General features: G+C 43.2%; 1 protein-coding gene across 1 annotated transcript in view; it reads right to left on the bottom strand.

Annotated features, from left to right (window-relative positions):
• COG6 (component of oligomeric golgi complex 6) overlaps positions 1–14,465 on the bottom strand; it is a 105,599-nt gene that overhangs the window by 65,160 nt on the left and 25,974 nt on the right. Inside the window, exons 5-7 of the mRNA XM_074960086.1 lie at positions 3,740–3,851; positions 307–389; positions 2–72 (exon numbers count right to left, since the gene is read on the bottom strand). Coding sequence (XP_074816187.1) covers positions 2–72; positions 307–389; positions 3,740–3,851 — 266 coding nt within the window. The remainder of the gene's footprint in view (position 1; positions 73–306; positions 390–3,739; positions 3,852–14,465) is intronic.

The raw sequence follows: 14,465 nt of genomic DNA, 5'->3' as shown, positions 1-14,465 counted from the left end.
CTTTGAGCCCATCTGTAAAGTCGCTCATAAGAAGTCTCTTGGAGCAAAGCCATCTGTTCCATAATTTCTAGGCTACAAAATAAAAATATTTTATTAGATGTTTATAGAAGCATCTAAAATCTAAATTTAAAAGTTAGCATTATAAAGAAATGGAAATTTAAAAATGAATGACTTATATTAAGTGTACATTTTGTTCAGATTTGCAGTGCCTTTTGTCATCATTTGAAAGAACAAATAAGGCATCTCCATACAATTACTATTTTAACTATTAAATGACTTCTTTGCAATTATTCAGATTAAACTCACCCTGTTCTTTGTTGGTTTGTACGGAGAAGAATCTTGACATCATTATGAATTTGCTTTACTCTTCCTAATGCCTTGAAAAAATCCTTTAAAACAGGAATTTCATGATTTAAAACATTTCCAGTTTTTAAATGAAGAAAAATAAACTTAATAATAGTACTAAAATGCTATACTGGAGGTTGTACTGACAACTATTTGACATTAGAAGTCAGGATTTTTGGATGAAGTGGCGTATGCAACTGGGCAGAACGTCTCCTCCACAGCGCACACATGCTCACAGCAGCCTTGTGGCAACCACAGCAACCACATACATGGAAAAGTAACGCTGGAATGACTTTTGTGCAATGAACATTTTGTCTCCTCTTTTGAAACAGAGCCATCAGACTACCTGCTTTTCCTCTTCTGTTTGGATTTTCTCCAGTGATAAAAATGGCAACAGCCAGCAGCACATAAGCAGCATGTTTGGAACACCAGCAAATGTTCCATGGATCACAATTAGGAAACCTCTGCTCTGCACACATTCCACTTTGTGACCTCTGCCATATCTAGAGTTTCGGCAAACATTTCTTACATCTACCGTCTGACCTCTCCCACATTGGGTTCAATTTCACATCTCCAGCAGCTTCACTTGCTTATCCGATTGAAGAACCCACTGCCATCGCAAATCAAATATGAAAAAAATTGAATTTATCATTCCTCCCTATGCCTCTTTCTTCTCCATTAATTCTTGTTCAAATATGAATGGAATAATAACCCACTAAGGAAACTAAGTATTTGCAGCAGACAAAATAAAATCCAGAGTTTTTTAATCATAAATCATTCTGCATATCAAAATAAAAGCCAAAAATATACAATACACTATCAGCAGTTAAAAAGACTCCCACAATAGTCATTTTTTTGTATTTTGTGTTATCATTAAAGACGTACCATATTTCCATTACTGTCCATGATTTGGGGGATTTATAACCAACATGGTAGCAAAATATAGGTTTTCTTTCATTTAAATAAACATTAAAAGGCAAAGTTAATCTTTGATTAATTTTGACATACAAGGTCTCCCCAGAGAAAATATCTGAAATCTGAAACAACTTCAGAAGTGTTTTTTATAGTTTAAAAATGTCTCTGTACTATTTCAGATTTAGAGACAGTGACATTGGGCATGTGTCAATTTTTTATTTCCTAAGAAGTTCATAATACTTTGTAGTGCATGCATGTCAACCTGCACAGTAAACTTTGGCCAAAATGAGTTTAGACAACAGATTAAAAATTATTCTACAGATACTTTTAGATTAAAGAGGCTGGTATTTTAAAGTTTTTAATGCATGAGTGAGGGAGTGGGGATTTGAGAACAGCTTTGCAAATTCACACACTGTAAGCTAGGTAACAAAAATAGTAAATTTCTGACAAAAAATAATAAAAGCAAAGAAATCAAAGCTAACATGCATCATAAATTTTCTGCTAGCATAGCACAATAGTTGTCTGGTAGCTTTCTGAATTAATCCTACTGTGCTTAATTATTGGAGGACACACATGAGGTCATCATGGTCCACTAGACATTCACTATACTTTTACACAGGAAATCTAATTTTAAAAATTGTTTTGTTTACTTGAAGTAGTCATTGATTGTATAATCAACTACTGTATTTTGTTATCACCTGTATTAAAGGTAAGAATCAAATAAAACTCTCTTCTGATACAGTGTTACCAACTGTGTTTTTCAATTCTGAGGAATGTAATTCTCAAGTCCTACAATATATTTTTAAAAAACATTGGAATTATCTACAGTCCAGGTCCACACTAGACTTGTAACTAGCTGATTGTGCATCATCTAGTCTGCTGCTTCAGTACCCCAACTGCAATTCTATTCACACAATTTCTGCACGGTCTTAGGTAGATTAAAAAGAATGCACAACAAAGGAATGTTCCCTGCTCTGCCCTGAGCCAAACGTTGAGTAAATTTACTCAGTTATGTGGGTGCTCATGTCCCTACTCTTCTCCATCCCTTCCTACACAAAGAGAAGAGAGAAAACATGAAAGGAGTTTCATGGATTCATAGCCCATACTCCATTTGGACAGGGTAGGGAGAAATGATCTTCTTGCCATTGTTGGAGAGCTCACCAGGAGGAAATATACATTTTCTCCCAGGAAGGCAAGGAGGAAGACAGCAGAGAACTCCCTTTTTCACAGGTGTGGTGTAGTGAGAAGGGTTAGGATATGGATTTAGTTTAGCTTCTGTCAGAGTCTGAACTTCAGCAACTTCATTCAGGAATGGGTAAGAGAATCTTTTAGGACTTGATCTTGTGAGCTACTGCACTCCCTCAACTGTAACTGGATTAGAGGGCATGCAGCATCTTGCAGGATTGCCTCCTACATGCAAGGAGGAGGAGGAGGAGCAGGAGCATAGAGATAACTACAGAAATAAAGGTTAGGGCCTCATCCAAAATCCACTGAAGTCAATTAAAAAAAAAACAAACCCTCAAGGAGTTTTGGATTAGAGCCTTGATAAGTAAATATTTGAGAAAACTGTTTTATGAAAATGTCTGTATTTTGAACTAACTGTTTTCTATCACAACTCAAATGTTTCTTTCAAGGTAACATTTGGTGTTTTATTAAATACATGGCAATTACTCAAGTGCATGATCATTTAACATGCTTTCATTTGTGCTTTTGTTAGTATTGTTTATGGCTATCTGCTCCATGTCTTTAATAATGCTCTCACTGTTAACAGGATGTCTGTGGAAATGAGATACAGAATACCTACTGAGACTCAGTATTTCATTGAAAGTTTCCATGTAACTAAAATAATAAAAGCTATTAAATGTACTTAATTCTCTGGATATTTTAATTGCTTTCACCAAAGAACAATGTGCTTTAAGCAAAAACATATCAATATGTTTAAAAACTTAGTTTAGAAGGTGACTAAAAATAAGTGAGTCAGCACCTAATATTTCAAACAACAACAAATGAAACAATGAGGGAAAGTCCTACTTTAAATCAACTTAAACACTTTAAATATTGCAGTAGCCAAGCAAAATATATACACACACAACAGTGGTGTTACATGATCTGAAAGTACCACAAACTGTTCAGTTTCTTTACTTGGTCAAGACAGAGTTTTAACAAACTAAAAATACAGAATTTGAGGCTTTAAAAAAATTCTTTTTATAGTGGAGGAGAAATACAACATTAAAATATCAGTTTTACTGCCCCTCATCAAAGTCATTAATTAGAACAGAAATTTTTACTCTGATTATTTTTACTCATTATGATATCCTCTCACACACACACACACGAAATTTATCAGAAGCTCGTCATTCCATTAAGAGATGAATTCATTCTATATAAAAGGAAAGTAATGGTGTGATACGAAGGTCTATAATGTACAATTGTGTTTTTAACTCAGTATAAAAAAAACTTATAATGTATTATGAGTTACCTCAGTAATTGGGCCATCTCTTGTGCCTCGAAGAACGTTCATTTCACCTGGACTCAGTTGGAATTTTTCTATGAAAGCACCTGTAACTTGTGCTTTCATTTCTAGTCTTTGACTGTAATAAAAGTGCCAAGGACATTAGTTTTTTATATTATCTCCAACTTATTTTGCACGTACTGATTTTTGAAAATATTAGTATTTTAAAAATCAATGCTCTATCTACTTCTAATAGTGCAATCTTGCCCTCAGATAATTAAATTGCATCACCATATACCTGATATTATTACCTACTAAGCTCACACACATCTTCATCGATTTTACTCAGCAATGTGAGCCCATGTATTTGAAAGCAGGAACAAGTTATTAAAATATTCAGTTAGCATTTATATCATGGCACAGGTATCCACACTTCCATAGTTCAATATATGCCTGTCATTTCCTTTCAAGAAGTTCATTGTGAGAATGAAGTCTGCCTCAGCCTTTAGCTCAAGTTTTCACAGATGAAAAAAAGGCTGTACCCACAGAACACCAGAACAGAAGAACCAGAAACAACTGGCACATTAACTCACCCATTTTCTGGAAAACAGATGCAATTTCTATTTAAGAACACACTGTCAGGAGTCATTTACTAATTCCATACACCCTCAAAAACGTATTAGCCAGTTCCCACATCCTCTTGCCCCTTCTCTCCCCTCCACCCCCTTAACGTAAATCTCACAGACAATTAAATGGAAAAATCACTGAGTGGGCAGTATCTATGTGCATATTGGGGCAAATCCAGTCCTACAGTCATGGAAGGCCCTGAATGTAGCCCAACGGGTGTAGTTATGCAGAGCCCAATCAGCAGATTTCTTTGCAGTGGTGGGCAGCTTGCTTAACTAAGCTGCCTTTACTTAATGACTGATCTGAGTTCCCCTAGTTCTGAAGAAATTTTTGTTTACTTTCTGGTTAAAAGTTGATCAGATTTAGACTGAACTGTTTATTTGTGGCTATCTTTTATGGAGATTTTAAAGTTATTTTTATAAAATGTTCTTAACTGTACCCTGTTTACTTATGCTAGTTTAAATTTTCATAAATGACCAGTGATTCTGGAAACTCAATTTTGAGATGCTCTCCTTATGTGGCCTGATTTACAGAAGTACTGAGGCCCACACTCTCAGAAAATAAAGTCCCTTTAAAGTTGTCTCAGGCTGATGACTTAAAAATTGAGGCACTCAAAATCAAGTCACTTTTGAAATTTTAGGCCAGTATTATTATTACAATCTTAAAGGCTTGGATATTTGAAAGGAACAGTCATACTACAATACGCAAATGTAGTTGCTCTAGAGAGAATTACCTTTGGAAAGAAAATACAAAAATAACTGTGAGAAGGCAGCTACCATTTATGTTACCAAAGAAATGGAAAAATGCAACAGTCCTCTCCTCTCAGGGTTCACTAGCCACATTCATAATCTTTTTATTCATAATCCCCAATCCATCTGCAACCATCCACCCACTGCAACTTCACTCCTTCCAAATGTCCTCATTTAGTATGACCATCTCTCCAGGGTGGTCACCACAGTCAGGAGTGATGCTCCTCCCAAAACAATGTGCTTTAAATCCACTCTAGCCTCAATATGTCCTTGGTGACTGTCTGCCAGAACAACAAACTGACCCACTTTGAATTCTCACAATCATCAAATAATTTCAGTAAAACACAGCCTAATGCAGTAAAACCTGAGGATTTGGGGTGAACTTGTCAAACAACAGCATTGCACATGGCATGAAGCAAAATATGCAAGAGCCTCTAGGTGGCAGCAATGTTTTATCTATCTTATACAATATAATTTGATTATAAGGAGGAAAATTATTAAAACAAGGATCCTATCAGTTTGTGTGTTAGTTAAAACCCTGTTGCTTACTCATTATTATGTTCACCAGATTGACATTCAGCTGATAACTTGTTTAAAGTAGTTAAAAATCCCTCTTTCTACATTACACAGCCTTTTCCCACCTCATAGCTAGGCTTCCATCAAAATATATTAATGCTGTTCTTTAAGCGACTGTTGTGTAACAAAGGATTTCTTTCCCTTCCAAGGGATTTAAATTAGCTGCTTAAATCTGGGTCCAGAACCAGATTATACTGCACTTATGTTTAGGCTTGGAAGAATGTGATTTTTACGTCTTTACAATTTCAGCAGATAATACTGATGTTTATTTTAAAGTACTTTTTCCCATTTTTATCTAGTAAAATTTTCACAGTTGCGTGAAATTATGGGGAGGTCAGACAATTATTTAATGACAGTAGATGTTGAGATTCAAAATATTAAAGCTTTATAAACCACTGAAAACTTGTCAACATCAGATATCAAAATATGCAAAGTAAATATCCTCAAATGAACATATCATACCTGTTTTTACTATTCATTCTTTAGTCCATTTGTAACAAGCCTAATTCAAAAAGCCTAGATCACTGGATTTTGACTAATAAATTCTCAAGCAGCATTTTTCTTGCTTGGTCTATCTGTAAAATTCAATTATAGATAGAAATATTTTTGTTGGGTTGTGGTGTACTGTGAAATAGATGTTTACCAACATTTATCAATAAAAATTTAATCCTTCCAAGCCTACTTATGTTGACTAGTACTTTATTATGAAAGTAGCCCCACTGATTTCAACATGAATAAGGGTGACAGAATCTGACTCCTAGGCAGCAGGAGACTGGAAAATGAACCAACATCTTCCACATGGCAGTATACAGCATTAATATAAAGCCACTTACACTTGAAATTTTTTTAAATAAGCATATTTTCTTGAACAACAGCATGCACATGAACTTTGTTGTTAAAATAAATTGTGGAATTTAATATAATAGTTCCAAGAGCCATCAATTCAGCAGAAAGCAAGCACAATCAAAGATACTGCTAATGCATACGGTAGTGCATTGCTAACACACACGATGGAAAAGTGCTGTGCAATTTACAGAGTATGTACAACAACAAAAATTAGAGGGAGGAGCATCTCTTACACAGACAACATAATAAAGAGATTTGTCTAGTACCTGGCACAGTTTTTCAGGCCCTAATATGTTATCTGACATACTGGAGATCACTTTTAAATTATGTGCTGAGCATATAAATTATAGCAGAGGGTATGCAGATACTGTACTGCTATGCAAAATACAATGGTTCCTTTCAAAAGTCAACTCTGCATAAAAGAGCAAAACTAACATATCATGGGAACGTAGCACCAATGCAAAAGGGGGAAGTACCAAACACTGTTGCACTTTAAGCTGTCAGGGGGAAACCAGTGAAGAGCAATTTCCCAGTTAATAGTTACCATGGAAACAGAATACTTCTGTGAGAGCACTCAAACTGCTGGGAAAATTATGCACTTCATGCACTTTTCCCTTGAACCAAACACAAAAGCGTTCTGTTTGCTAGGATTATCACCTAGACTCCTCAAAGAATGAGGTGGGGGAGAGACTGCCTTTTCTGTGGTTCAGTTTTATATTGCTACTGAACATTTCCTGGCAGTCTGTTAGTTTCCGTCATATGAAGAGTCATGGCAGCACGTTCTGACCCCTTGAAAATTAATTTCAGTTTAATGCACTAAGGATTCATCACATTTTAAAGCTTTGAAATTTACAAGATTCAAGATCAACTTATTTTAAGCAAACAAACAAAAAGCATAAAAAGAGACCATAGCCGTCATTTTTAACCCTCCCTTCCCCAAGTTGTTAGAAAAATGCTGCTTTTTCAGGGAACATATACTGGGAAGGAATATACACAAAATAAAACATAAGATGACTTCTTCTGGAGACACTGGTAAGTACAAGGAAACCATCCACAAACATGCACTTCAGCTGCAAATAGGAAAACAAATGTTGTAAATGCAGAGTGGTAATGTACCATTAATGTCTGTGTTTTATATTTTACCTAATAAGCACACATTTTAATACAACAGGTTGGACCCATTAGTTGCTGAATGTCTTCATGTAAGTCATAGGATATAATAAAGGAAAACTATACAATGGCAAAAATTTAAAAATCATACTAAATAGCCTCAATGCAAGCTAGGGTTGCCAACTTTCTAATTTGCACAAACCGAACACCCTTGCCCCACTCACTCCAGCCCCGCTCCCTCAGTCACTCACTCTCCCACATCCTCATTTACTTTCATTGGGCTGGGACAGGGGGTTGGAATGTGGGAGGGGGTGCAGGCTCCAGCTGGGAGTGCAGGCTCCGGGGCGGGGCCAGAAATGAGGGGTTCAGGGTGCAGAAGGGGGTACCGGGCTGGGGGCTCCGGGAGAGGGCTGAGGGCTGGGAGTTCGGGGAGCAGGCTCCAGGAGGGAGTTTGGCTGCAGGAGGGAGTTCAGGGCTGGGGCAGGTGATTGGAGTGCAGGAGGGGGTGCCGGCTCTGGGAAGGTGTTTGCGTGTGGGATGGGGTTCCAACCTGGGGCAGGGGGTTAGGGATGTGGGCTCCGGCTGGGTGGTGCTTACCTCAGGGGGCTCCCAGTCAGCAGCGCAGCGGGGCTAAGGCAGGCTCCCTGCCTGCTTTGGCTTAGCGCTGCTCCCAGAAGTGGCTGCCATGTCCAGCCCCTAAGCAGAGACGCGGCCAGGCGGCTCTGCATGGTGCCCACACCCAAAGGTGCCACCCTCGGAGTTCCCATTGGCTGATGGGAGCTGCGGCAGTGGCACTCGGGGTGGGGGCAGCACGCAGAGCTTCCCTGATCACACCTGTGCCTGGGGGCTGCAAGGACATGCCAATCACTTCCAGGAGCTGCGTGGAGCCAGGACAGGCAGGGAGCCTGCCTTAGCCCCACTGCACCACTGACAGAACTTTTAACGGCCTGGTCAGCGGTGCTGACCGGAGCCTCCAGGGTCCCTTTTCGACCAGGCATTCCGGTCAAAAACTGGACATCTGGCAACCCTAATGCAAGATGACAGACAAGGTGGGTGAGGTAATATCTTTTATTGGCCAACTTCTGTTGGTGAGACACAAGCTTTTGAATTTACACAGAGTGTAAACTCAAAAGCTTGTCTCTATTACTGAAAGAAGTTGATCCAATAAAATATGTTACTTCACCCACCTGGCGTCTCTAATTTCCTGGGAGCATCACGGCTACAATACTACATACATTAATACAAGATGATCAGGCCTACCTTACAATATTAAAGATCTGCACAAGCACTGGCATAAAGAGACTAACCTTCCACCATAAAAATCTTTTCGGGGAAATGAAACAAGATAAATCACAAGCAATACTTTAGGTGCCAGGTGATATTAACAGCATTCCTTTGTGTACTATGGTTAACAAATTCTATGATTATTAAATATTGCAACTAAACAACTTATTCATTGCAAAGAAATTCACTAAATTTAATCTATGTTTCTCTGTTCATGAACCAATCTTGATTTCAGTGAGTAAGTTCCCTTTTGTAAGCATTCCGGTAACCCAACCAAACACCAGCTTTACTCTAAAGCTAATTTGCATGAAACAATTTCATTGGTTGAATGAGGGAGACTGCACAGATGGTGCACTACCTGGCCCAAATGATACACCCAGTAGCACACACAACTCTCCCAGCAGAACACAAGCATACACATTAAACCCAAATACAGACAGCCTCTCAACACAGCACACGTTCCTCATTCGCCACCTGCACAGAATTCTCCCAGCACAACATAACCCACCAACAACTCAACACAACCCACATCATCTCTCTAAAGCAGGGGTGGGCAACATCTCAGTGGGGAAATTGTATGCAGGGCCATGAATGCAGAGCTGGGGCAGGGGGTTGGGGGTGCAGGAAGGATGTGCAGGGGCTCAGGGCAGGGGGTTGGGATGCGGGGTGCAGGAGCGGATCTGGGGTGGCAGCCTGCCCTAGCCCCGCGCCACTCCTAGAAGCGGTCAGCATGTCCAGCAGTGGCTCCTGGGGGTGGGGCGGGGCAGGCAGCTCTGCCACACGCTGCCCTCTCCTGCGGGTACCACCCCCGAAGCTCCCATTGGCTGTGGTTCCCCATTCCCAGCCAATGGGAGCTGTGGGAGGTGGTGCCTTCAGGCGAGAGCAGCGCACAGAGCCCTCTGCTCCCTCCTCCCCCAGGGACGTGGTGCCGGCCGCTTCCGGGAGCGGTGCGGGGCCAGGGCAGGCAGGGAACCTGCCTTAGCCCCGCTGCACCACTGGGCTGGCAAATCCTGCGGGCCAGATTGAAAGCCCTGACGGGCTGAATCCGGCCTGCAGGCCGTAGTTTGCCCTCCCCTGCTCTAAAGCCTAGGCCCTGGTCTACACTAGGACTTTAGGTCAAATTTAGCAGCGTTAAATCGATGTAAACCTGCACCCGTCCACACGATGAAGCCCTTTATTTCGACTTAAAGGGCTCTTAAAATCGATTTCCTTACTCCACCCCTGAAAAGTGGATTAACGCTTAAATCGGCCTTGCCGGGTCGAATTTGGGGTACTGTGGACACAATTCGACGGTATTGGCCTCCGGGAGCTATCCCAGAGTGCTCCATTGTGACCGCTCTGGACAGCGCTCTCAACTCAGATGCACTGGCCAGGTAGACAGGAAAAGAACTGCGAACTTTTGAATCTCATTTCCTGTTTGGCCAGCGTGGCAAGCTGCAGGTGACCATGCAGAGCTCATCAGCAGAGGTGACCATGATGGAGTCCTAGAATCGCAAAAGAGCTCCAGCATGGACTGAATGGGAGGTACGGGATCTGATCGCTGTATGGGGAGAGGAATCCGTGCTATCAGAACTCTGTTCCAGTTTTCGAAAAGCCAAAAACCTTTGTCAAAATCTCCCAGGGCATGAAGGACAGAGACCATAACAGGGACCCAAAGCAGTGCCGCGTAACACTTAAGGAGCTGAGGCAAGCCTACCAGAAAATCAGAAAGGTGAACGGCCGCTCCGGGTCAGAGCCCCAAACATGCCGCTTCTGTGATGAGCTGCATGCCATTTTAGGGGGTTCAGCCACCACTACCCCAGCCGTGTTGTTTGACTCCTTCAATGGAGATGGAGGCAACACGGAAGCAGGTTTTGGGGATGAAGAAGATGATGATGATGAGGTTGTAGATAGCTCACAGCAAGCAAGCGGAGAAACCACTTTTCCCGACAGCCAGGAACTGTTTCTCACCCTGGACCTGGAGCCAGTATCCCCCGAACCCACCCAAGGCTGCCTCCTGGACCCGGCAGGTGGAGAAGGGACCTCCGGTGAGTGTACCTTTTAAAATACTATACGTGGTTTAAAAGCAAGCATGTGAAAGGATTAATTTGCCCTGGCATTCACAGCTCTCCTGGATGTACTCCCAAAGCCTTTGCAAAAGATTTCTGGGGAGGGCAGCCTTATTGCGTCCTTCATGGTAGGACACTTTACCACTCCAGGCCAGTAACACGTACTCGGGAATCATTGTACAACAAAGCATTGCAGTGTATCTTTGCTGGCGTTCAAACAACATCCGTTCTTTATCTCTCTGTGTTATCCTCAGGAGAGTGAGGTATCATTCATGGTCACCTGGTTGAAATAGGGTGCTTTTCTTCAGGGGACACTCAGAGGAGCCCGTTCCTGCTGAGCTGTTTGCCTGTGGCTGAACAGAAATGTTCCCCGCTGTTAGTCACAGGGAGGGGGGAGGCAAAATGTGACCTTGTAACGAAAGCCCATGTGCTATGTATGTAATGTTAACAGCAAGGTTTACCCTGAAAGAGTGTAGCCACTGTTTTATAAAATGTGTCTTTTTAAATACCGCTGTCCCTTTTTTTTTCCTCCACCAGCTGCATGTGTTTCAATGATCACAGGATCTTCTCCTTCCCGGAGGCTACTGAAGATTAGAAAGAAAAAAAAAAAACACACTCGTGATGAAGTGTTCTCTGAGCTCATGCTGTCCTCCCACACTGACAGAGCACAGACGAATGCGTGGTGGCAAATAATGTCAGAGTGCAGGAAAGCACAAAATGACCGGGAGGAGAGGTGGCGGGCTGAAGAGAGTAACTGGCGGGCTGAAGAGAGGGCTGAAGCTCAAATGTGGCAGCAGCGTGATGAGAGGAGGCAGGATTCAATGCTGAGGCTGCTGGAGGATCAAACCAGTATGCTCCAGTGTATGGTTGAGCTGCAGCAAAGGCAGCCGGAGCACAGACTGCCACTACAGCCCCTGTGTAACCAACCGCCCTCCTCCCCAAGTTCCATAGCCTCCACACCCAGACGCCCAAGAACGCAGTAGGGGGGCCACCGGCCAACCAGCCACTCCGCCACAGAGGATTGCCCCCCAAAAAAAGAAGGCTGGCATTCAATAAATTTTAAAGTTGTAAACTTTTAAAGTGCTGTGGGGCATTTTCCTTCCCTCCTCCACCACCCCTCCTGGGCTACCTTGGTAGTCATCCCCCTATTTGTGTGATGAATGAATAAAGAATGCATGAATGTGAAGCAACAATGACTTTATTGCCTCTGCAAGCGGTGATCGGAGGGAGGAGGTGAGGGTGGTTAGCTTACAGGGAAGTAGAGTGAACTAAGGGGCGGGGGGTTTCATCAAGGAGAAACAAACAGAACTTTCACACCATAGCCTGGCCAGTCATGAAACTGGTTTTCAAAGCTTCTCTGATGCGTACCGCGCCCTCCTGTGCTCTTCTAACCGCCCTGGTGTCTGGCTGCGCGTAACCAGCAGCCAGGCGATTTGCCTCAACCTCCCACCCCGCCATAAACGTCTCCCTCTTACTCTCACAGATATTGTGGAGCACACAGCAAGCAGTAATAACTGTGGGAATATTGGTTTCGCTGAGGTCTAAGCGAGTCAGTAAACTGCACCAGCGCGCCTTTAAACGTCCAAATGCACATTCTGCACTTGCTCAGCCTGTAGTTGAACAGCTCCTGACTACTGTCCAGGCTGCCTGTGTACGGCTTCATGAGCCATGGCATTAAGGAGTAGGCTGGGTCCCCAAAGATAACTATAGGCATTTCAACATCCCCAACAGTTATTTTCTGGTCTGGGAATAAAGTCCCTTCCTGCAGCTTTTGAAACAGACCAGAGTTCCTGAAGATGCGAGCATCATGTACCTTTCTCGGCCATCCCACGTTGATGTTGGTGAAACGTCCCTTGTTATCCACCAGAGCTTGCAGCACTATTGAAAAGTACCCCTTGCGGTTTATGTACTCGGCAGCTTGGTGCTCCGGTGCCAAGATAGGGATATGGGTTCCGTCTATGGCCCCACCACAGTTAGGGAATCCCATTGCAGCAAAGCCATCCACTATGACCTGCACATTTCCCAGGGTCACTACCCTTGATATCAGCAGATCTTTGATTGCGTGGGCTACTTGCACCACAGCAGCCCCCACAGTAGATTTGCCCACTCCAAATTGATTCCCAACTGACTGGTAGCCATCTGGCGTTGCAAGCTTCCACAGGGCTATTGCCACTCGCTTCTCAACTGTGAGGGCTGCTCTCATCTTGGTATTCATGCGCTTCAGGGCAGGGGAAAGCAAGTCACAAAGTTCCATGAAAGTGTCCTTACGCATGCAAAAGTTTCGCAGCCACTGGGAATCATCCCAGACCTGCAACACTATGCGGTCCCACCAGTCTGTGCTTGTTTCCCGAGCCCAGAATCGGCGTTCCACAGCATGAACCTGCCCCATTAGCACCATGATGCATGCATTGCCAGGGCCCATGGTTTCAGAGAAATCTGTGTCCATGTCCTAATCACTCACGCAACCGCGCTGACGTTGCCTACTCGCCCGGTATTGCTCTGCCAGGTTCTGGTGCTGCATATACTGCTGGATAATGTGTGTGGTGTTTAATGTGCTCCTAATTGCCAAAGTGAGCTGAGCGGCCTCCATGCTTGCCTTGGTATGGCGTCCGCACAGAAAAAAGGCGCGGAACGATTGTCTGCCATTGCTCTGACTGAGGGAGGGGCAATTGACGACACGGCTTACAGGGTTGGCTTCAGGGAGCTAAAATCAACAAAGGGGGTGGCTTTACATCAAGGAGTATTTCAGGCAGGACTTCATGGAGGGTTCCAATAAGAAATGGTGCACCTAAGTTATTGTTCTTATTGGAACAAGTCTGGCCTCTTATTGATACATGGCTAGATTTACCTCGCTGCACCTTCTCTGTGAGTGACTGCAGTGTGACCTAGACGGGGGAGGGGGGGGAAGCAAATGAGTACAAAACAAATCTGGTCTATTTCTTGTTTTGATCCACTCCATCTATCTTTTTACATCTTTGGCTGGCAGCAGATGGTGCAGAAGGACTGCATGCCATCCACATCTCTGGGCTGCTCGGCAGAAGATGGTACAATACAACTGCTAGCAATCCATATCGCCTGCCTGCTCACCATAAGATGGTTCAATAGGACTGACTGCAGGACTAAAGAGAATGACTTGATCAAGTCACTCCAAATTTAGTCCCTGCGCTCATGTCTGCCCAGGCGCTCCTGGCCGATGTGGCCAGGAGCACCTTGGACATGACGATGACGGCTACCAGTCCTATTGCACCGTCTGCTGCCACAAGGCAATGGGTTGCTGCTACTGTGTAGGAATGCAGTACCGCGTCTGCCAGCACCCAGGAGACATACGGTGACAAAATGAGCGGGCTCCATGCTTGCCGTGGTATGGCGTCTGCACAGGTAACTCAGGAAAAAAGGCGTGAAACGATTGTCTGCCCTTGCTTTCACGGAAGGAGGGAGGGAGGGAGGGAACGGGGGCCTGACGATATGTACCCAGAACCACCCGCGACAATGTTTTAGCCCCATCAGGCATTG

Source organism: Natator depressus, chromosome 1, assembly GCF_965152275.1.
Source record: "Natator depressus isolate rNatDep1 chromosome 1, rNatDep2.hap1, whole genome shotgun sequence".
Classification (NCBI taxonomy): Eukaryota; Metazoa; Chordata; order Testudines; family Cheloniidae; genus Natator; species Natator depressus.
Note: the sequence above shows the minus strand (reverse complement) of the source record. Positions and strands in the feature narration are given on the sequence as shown.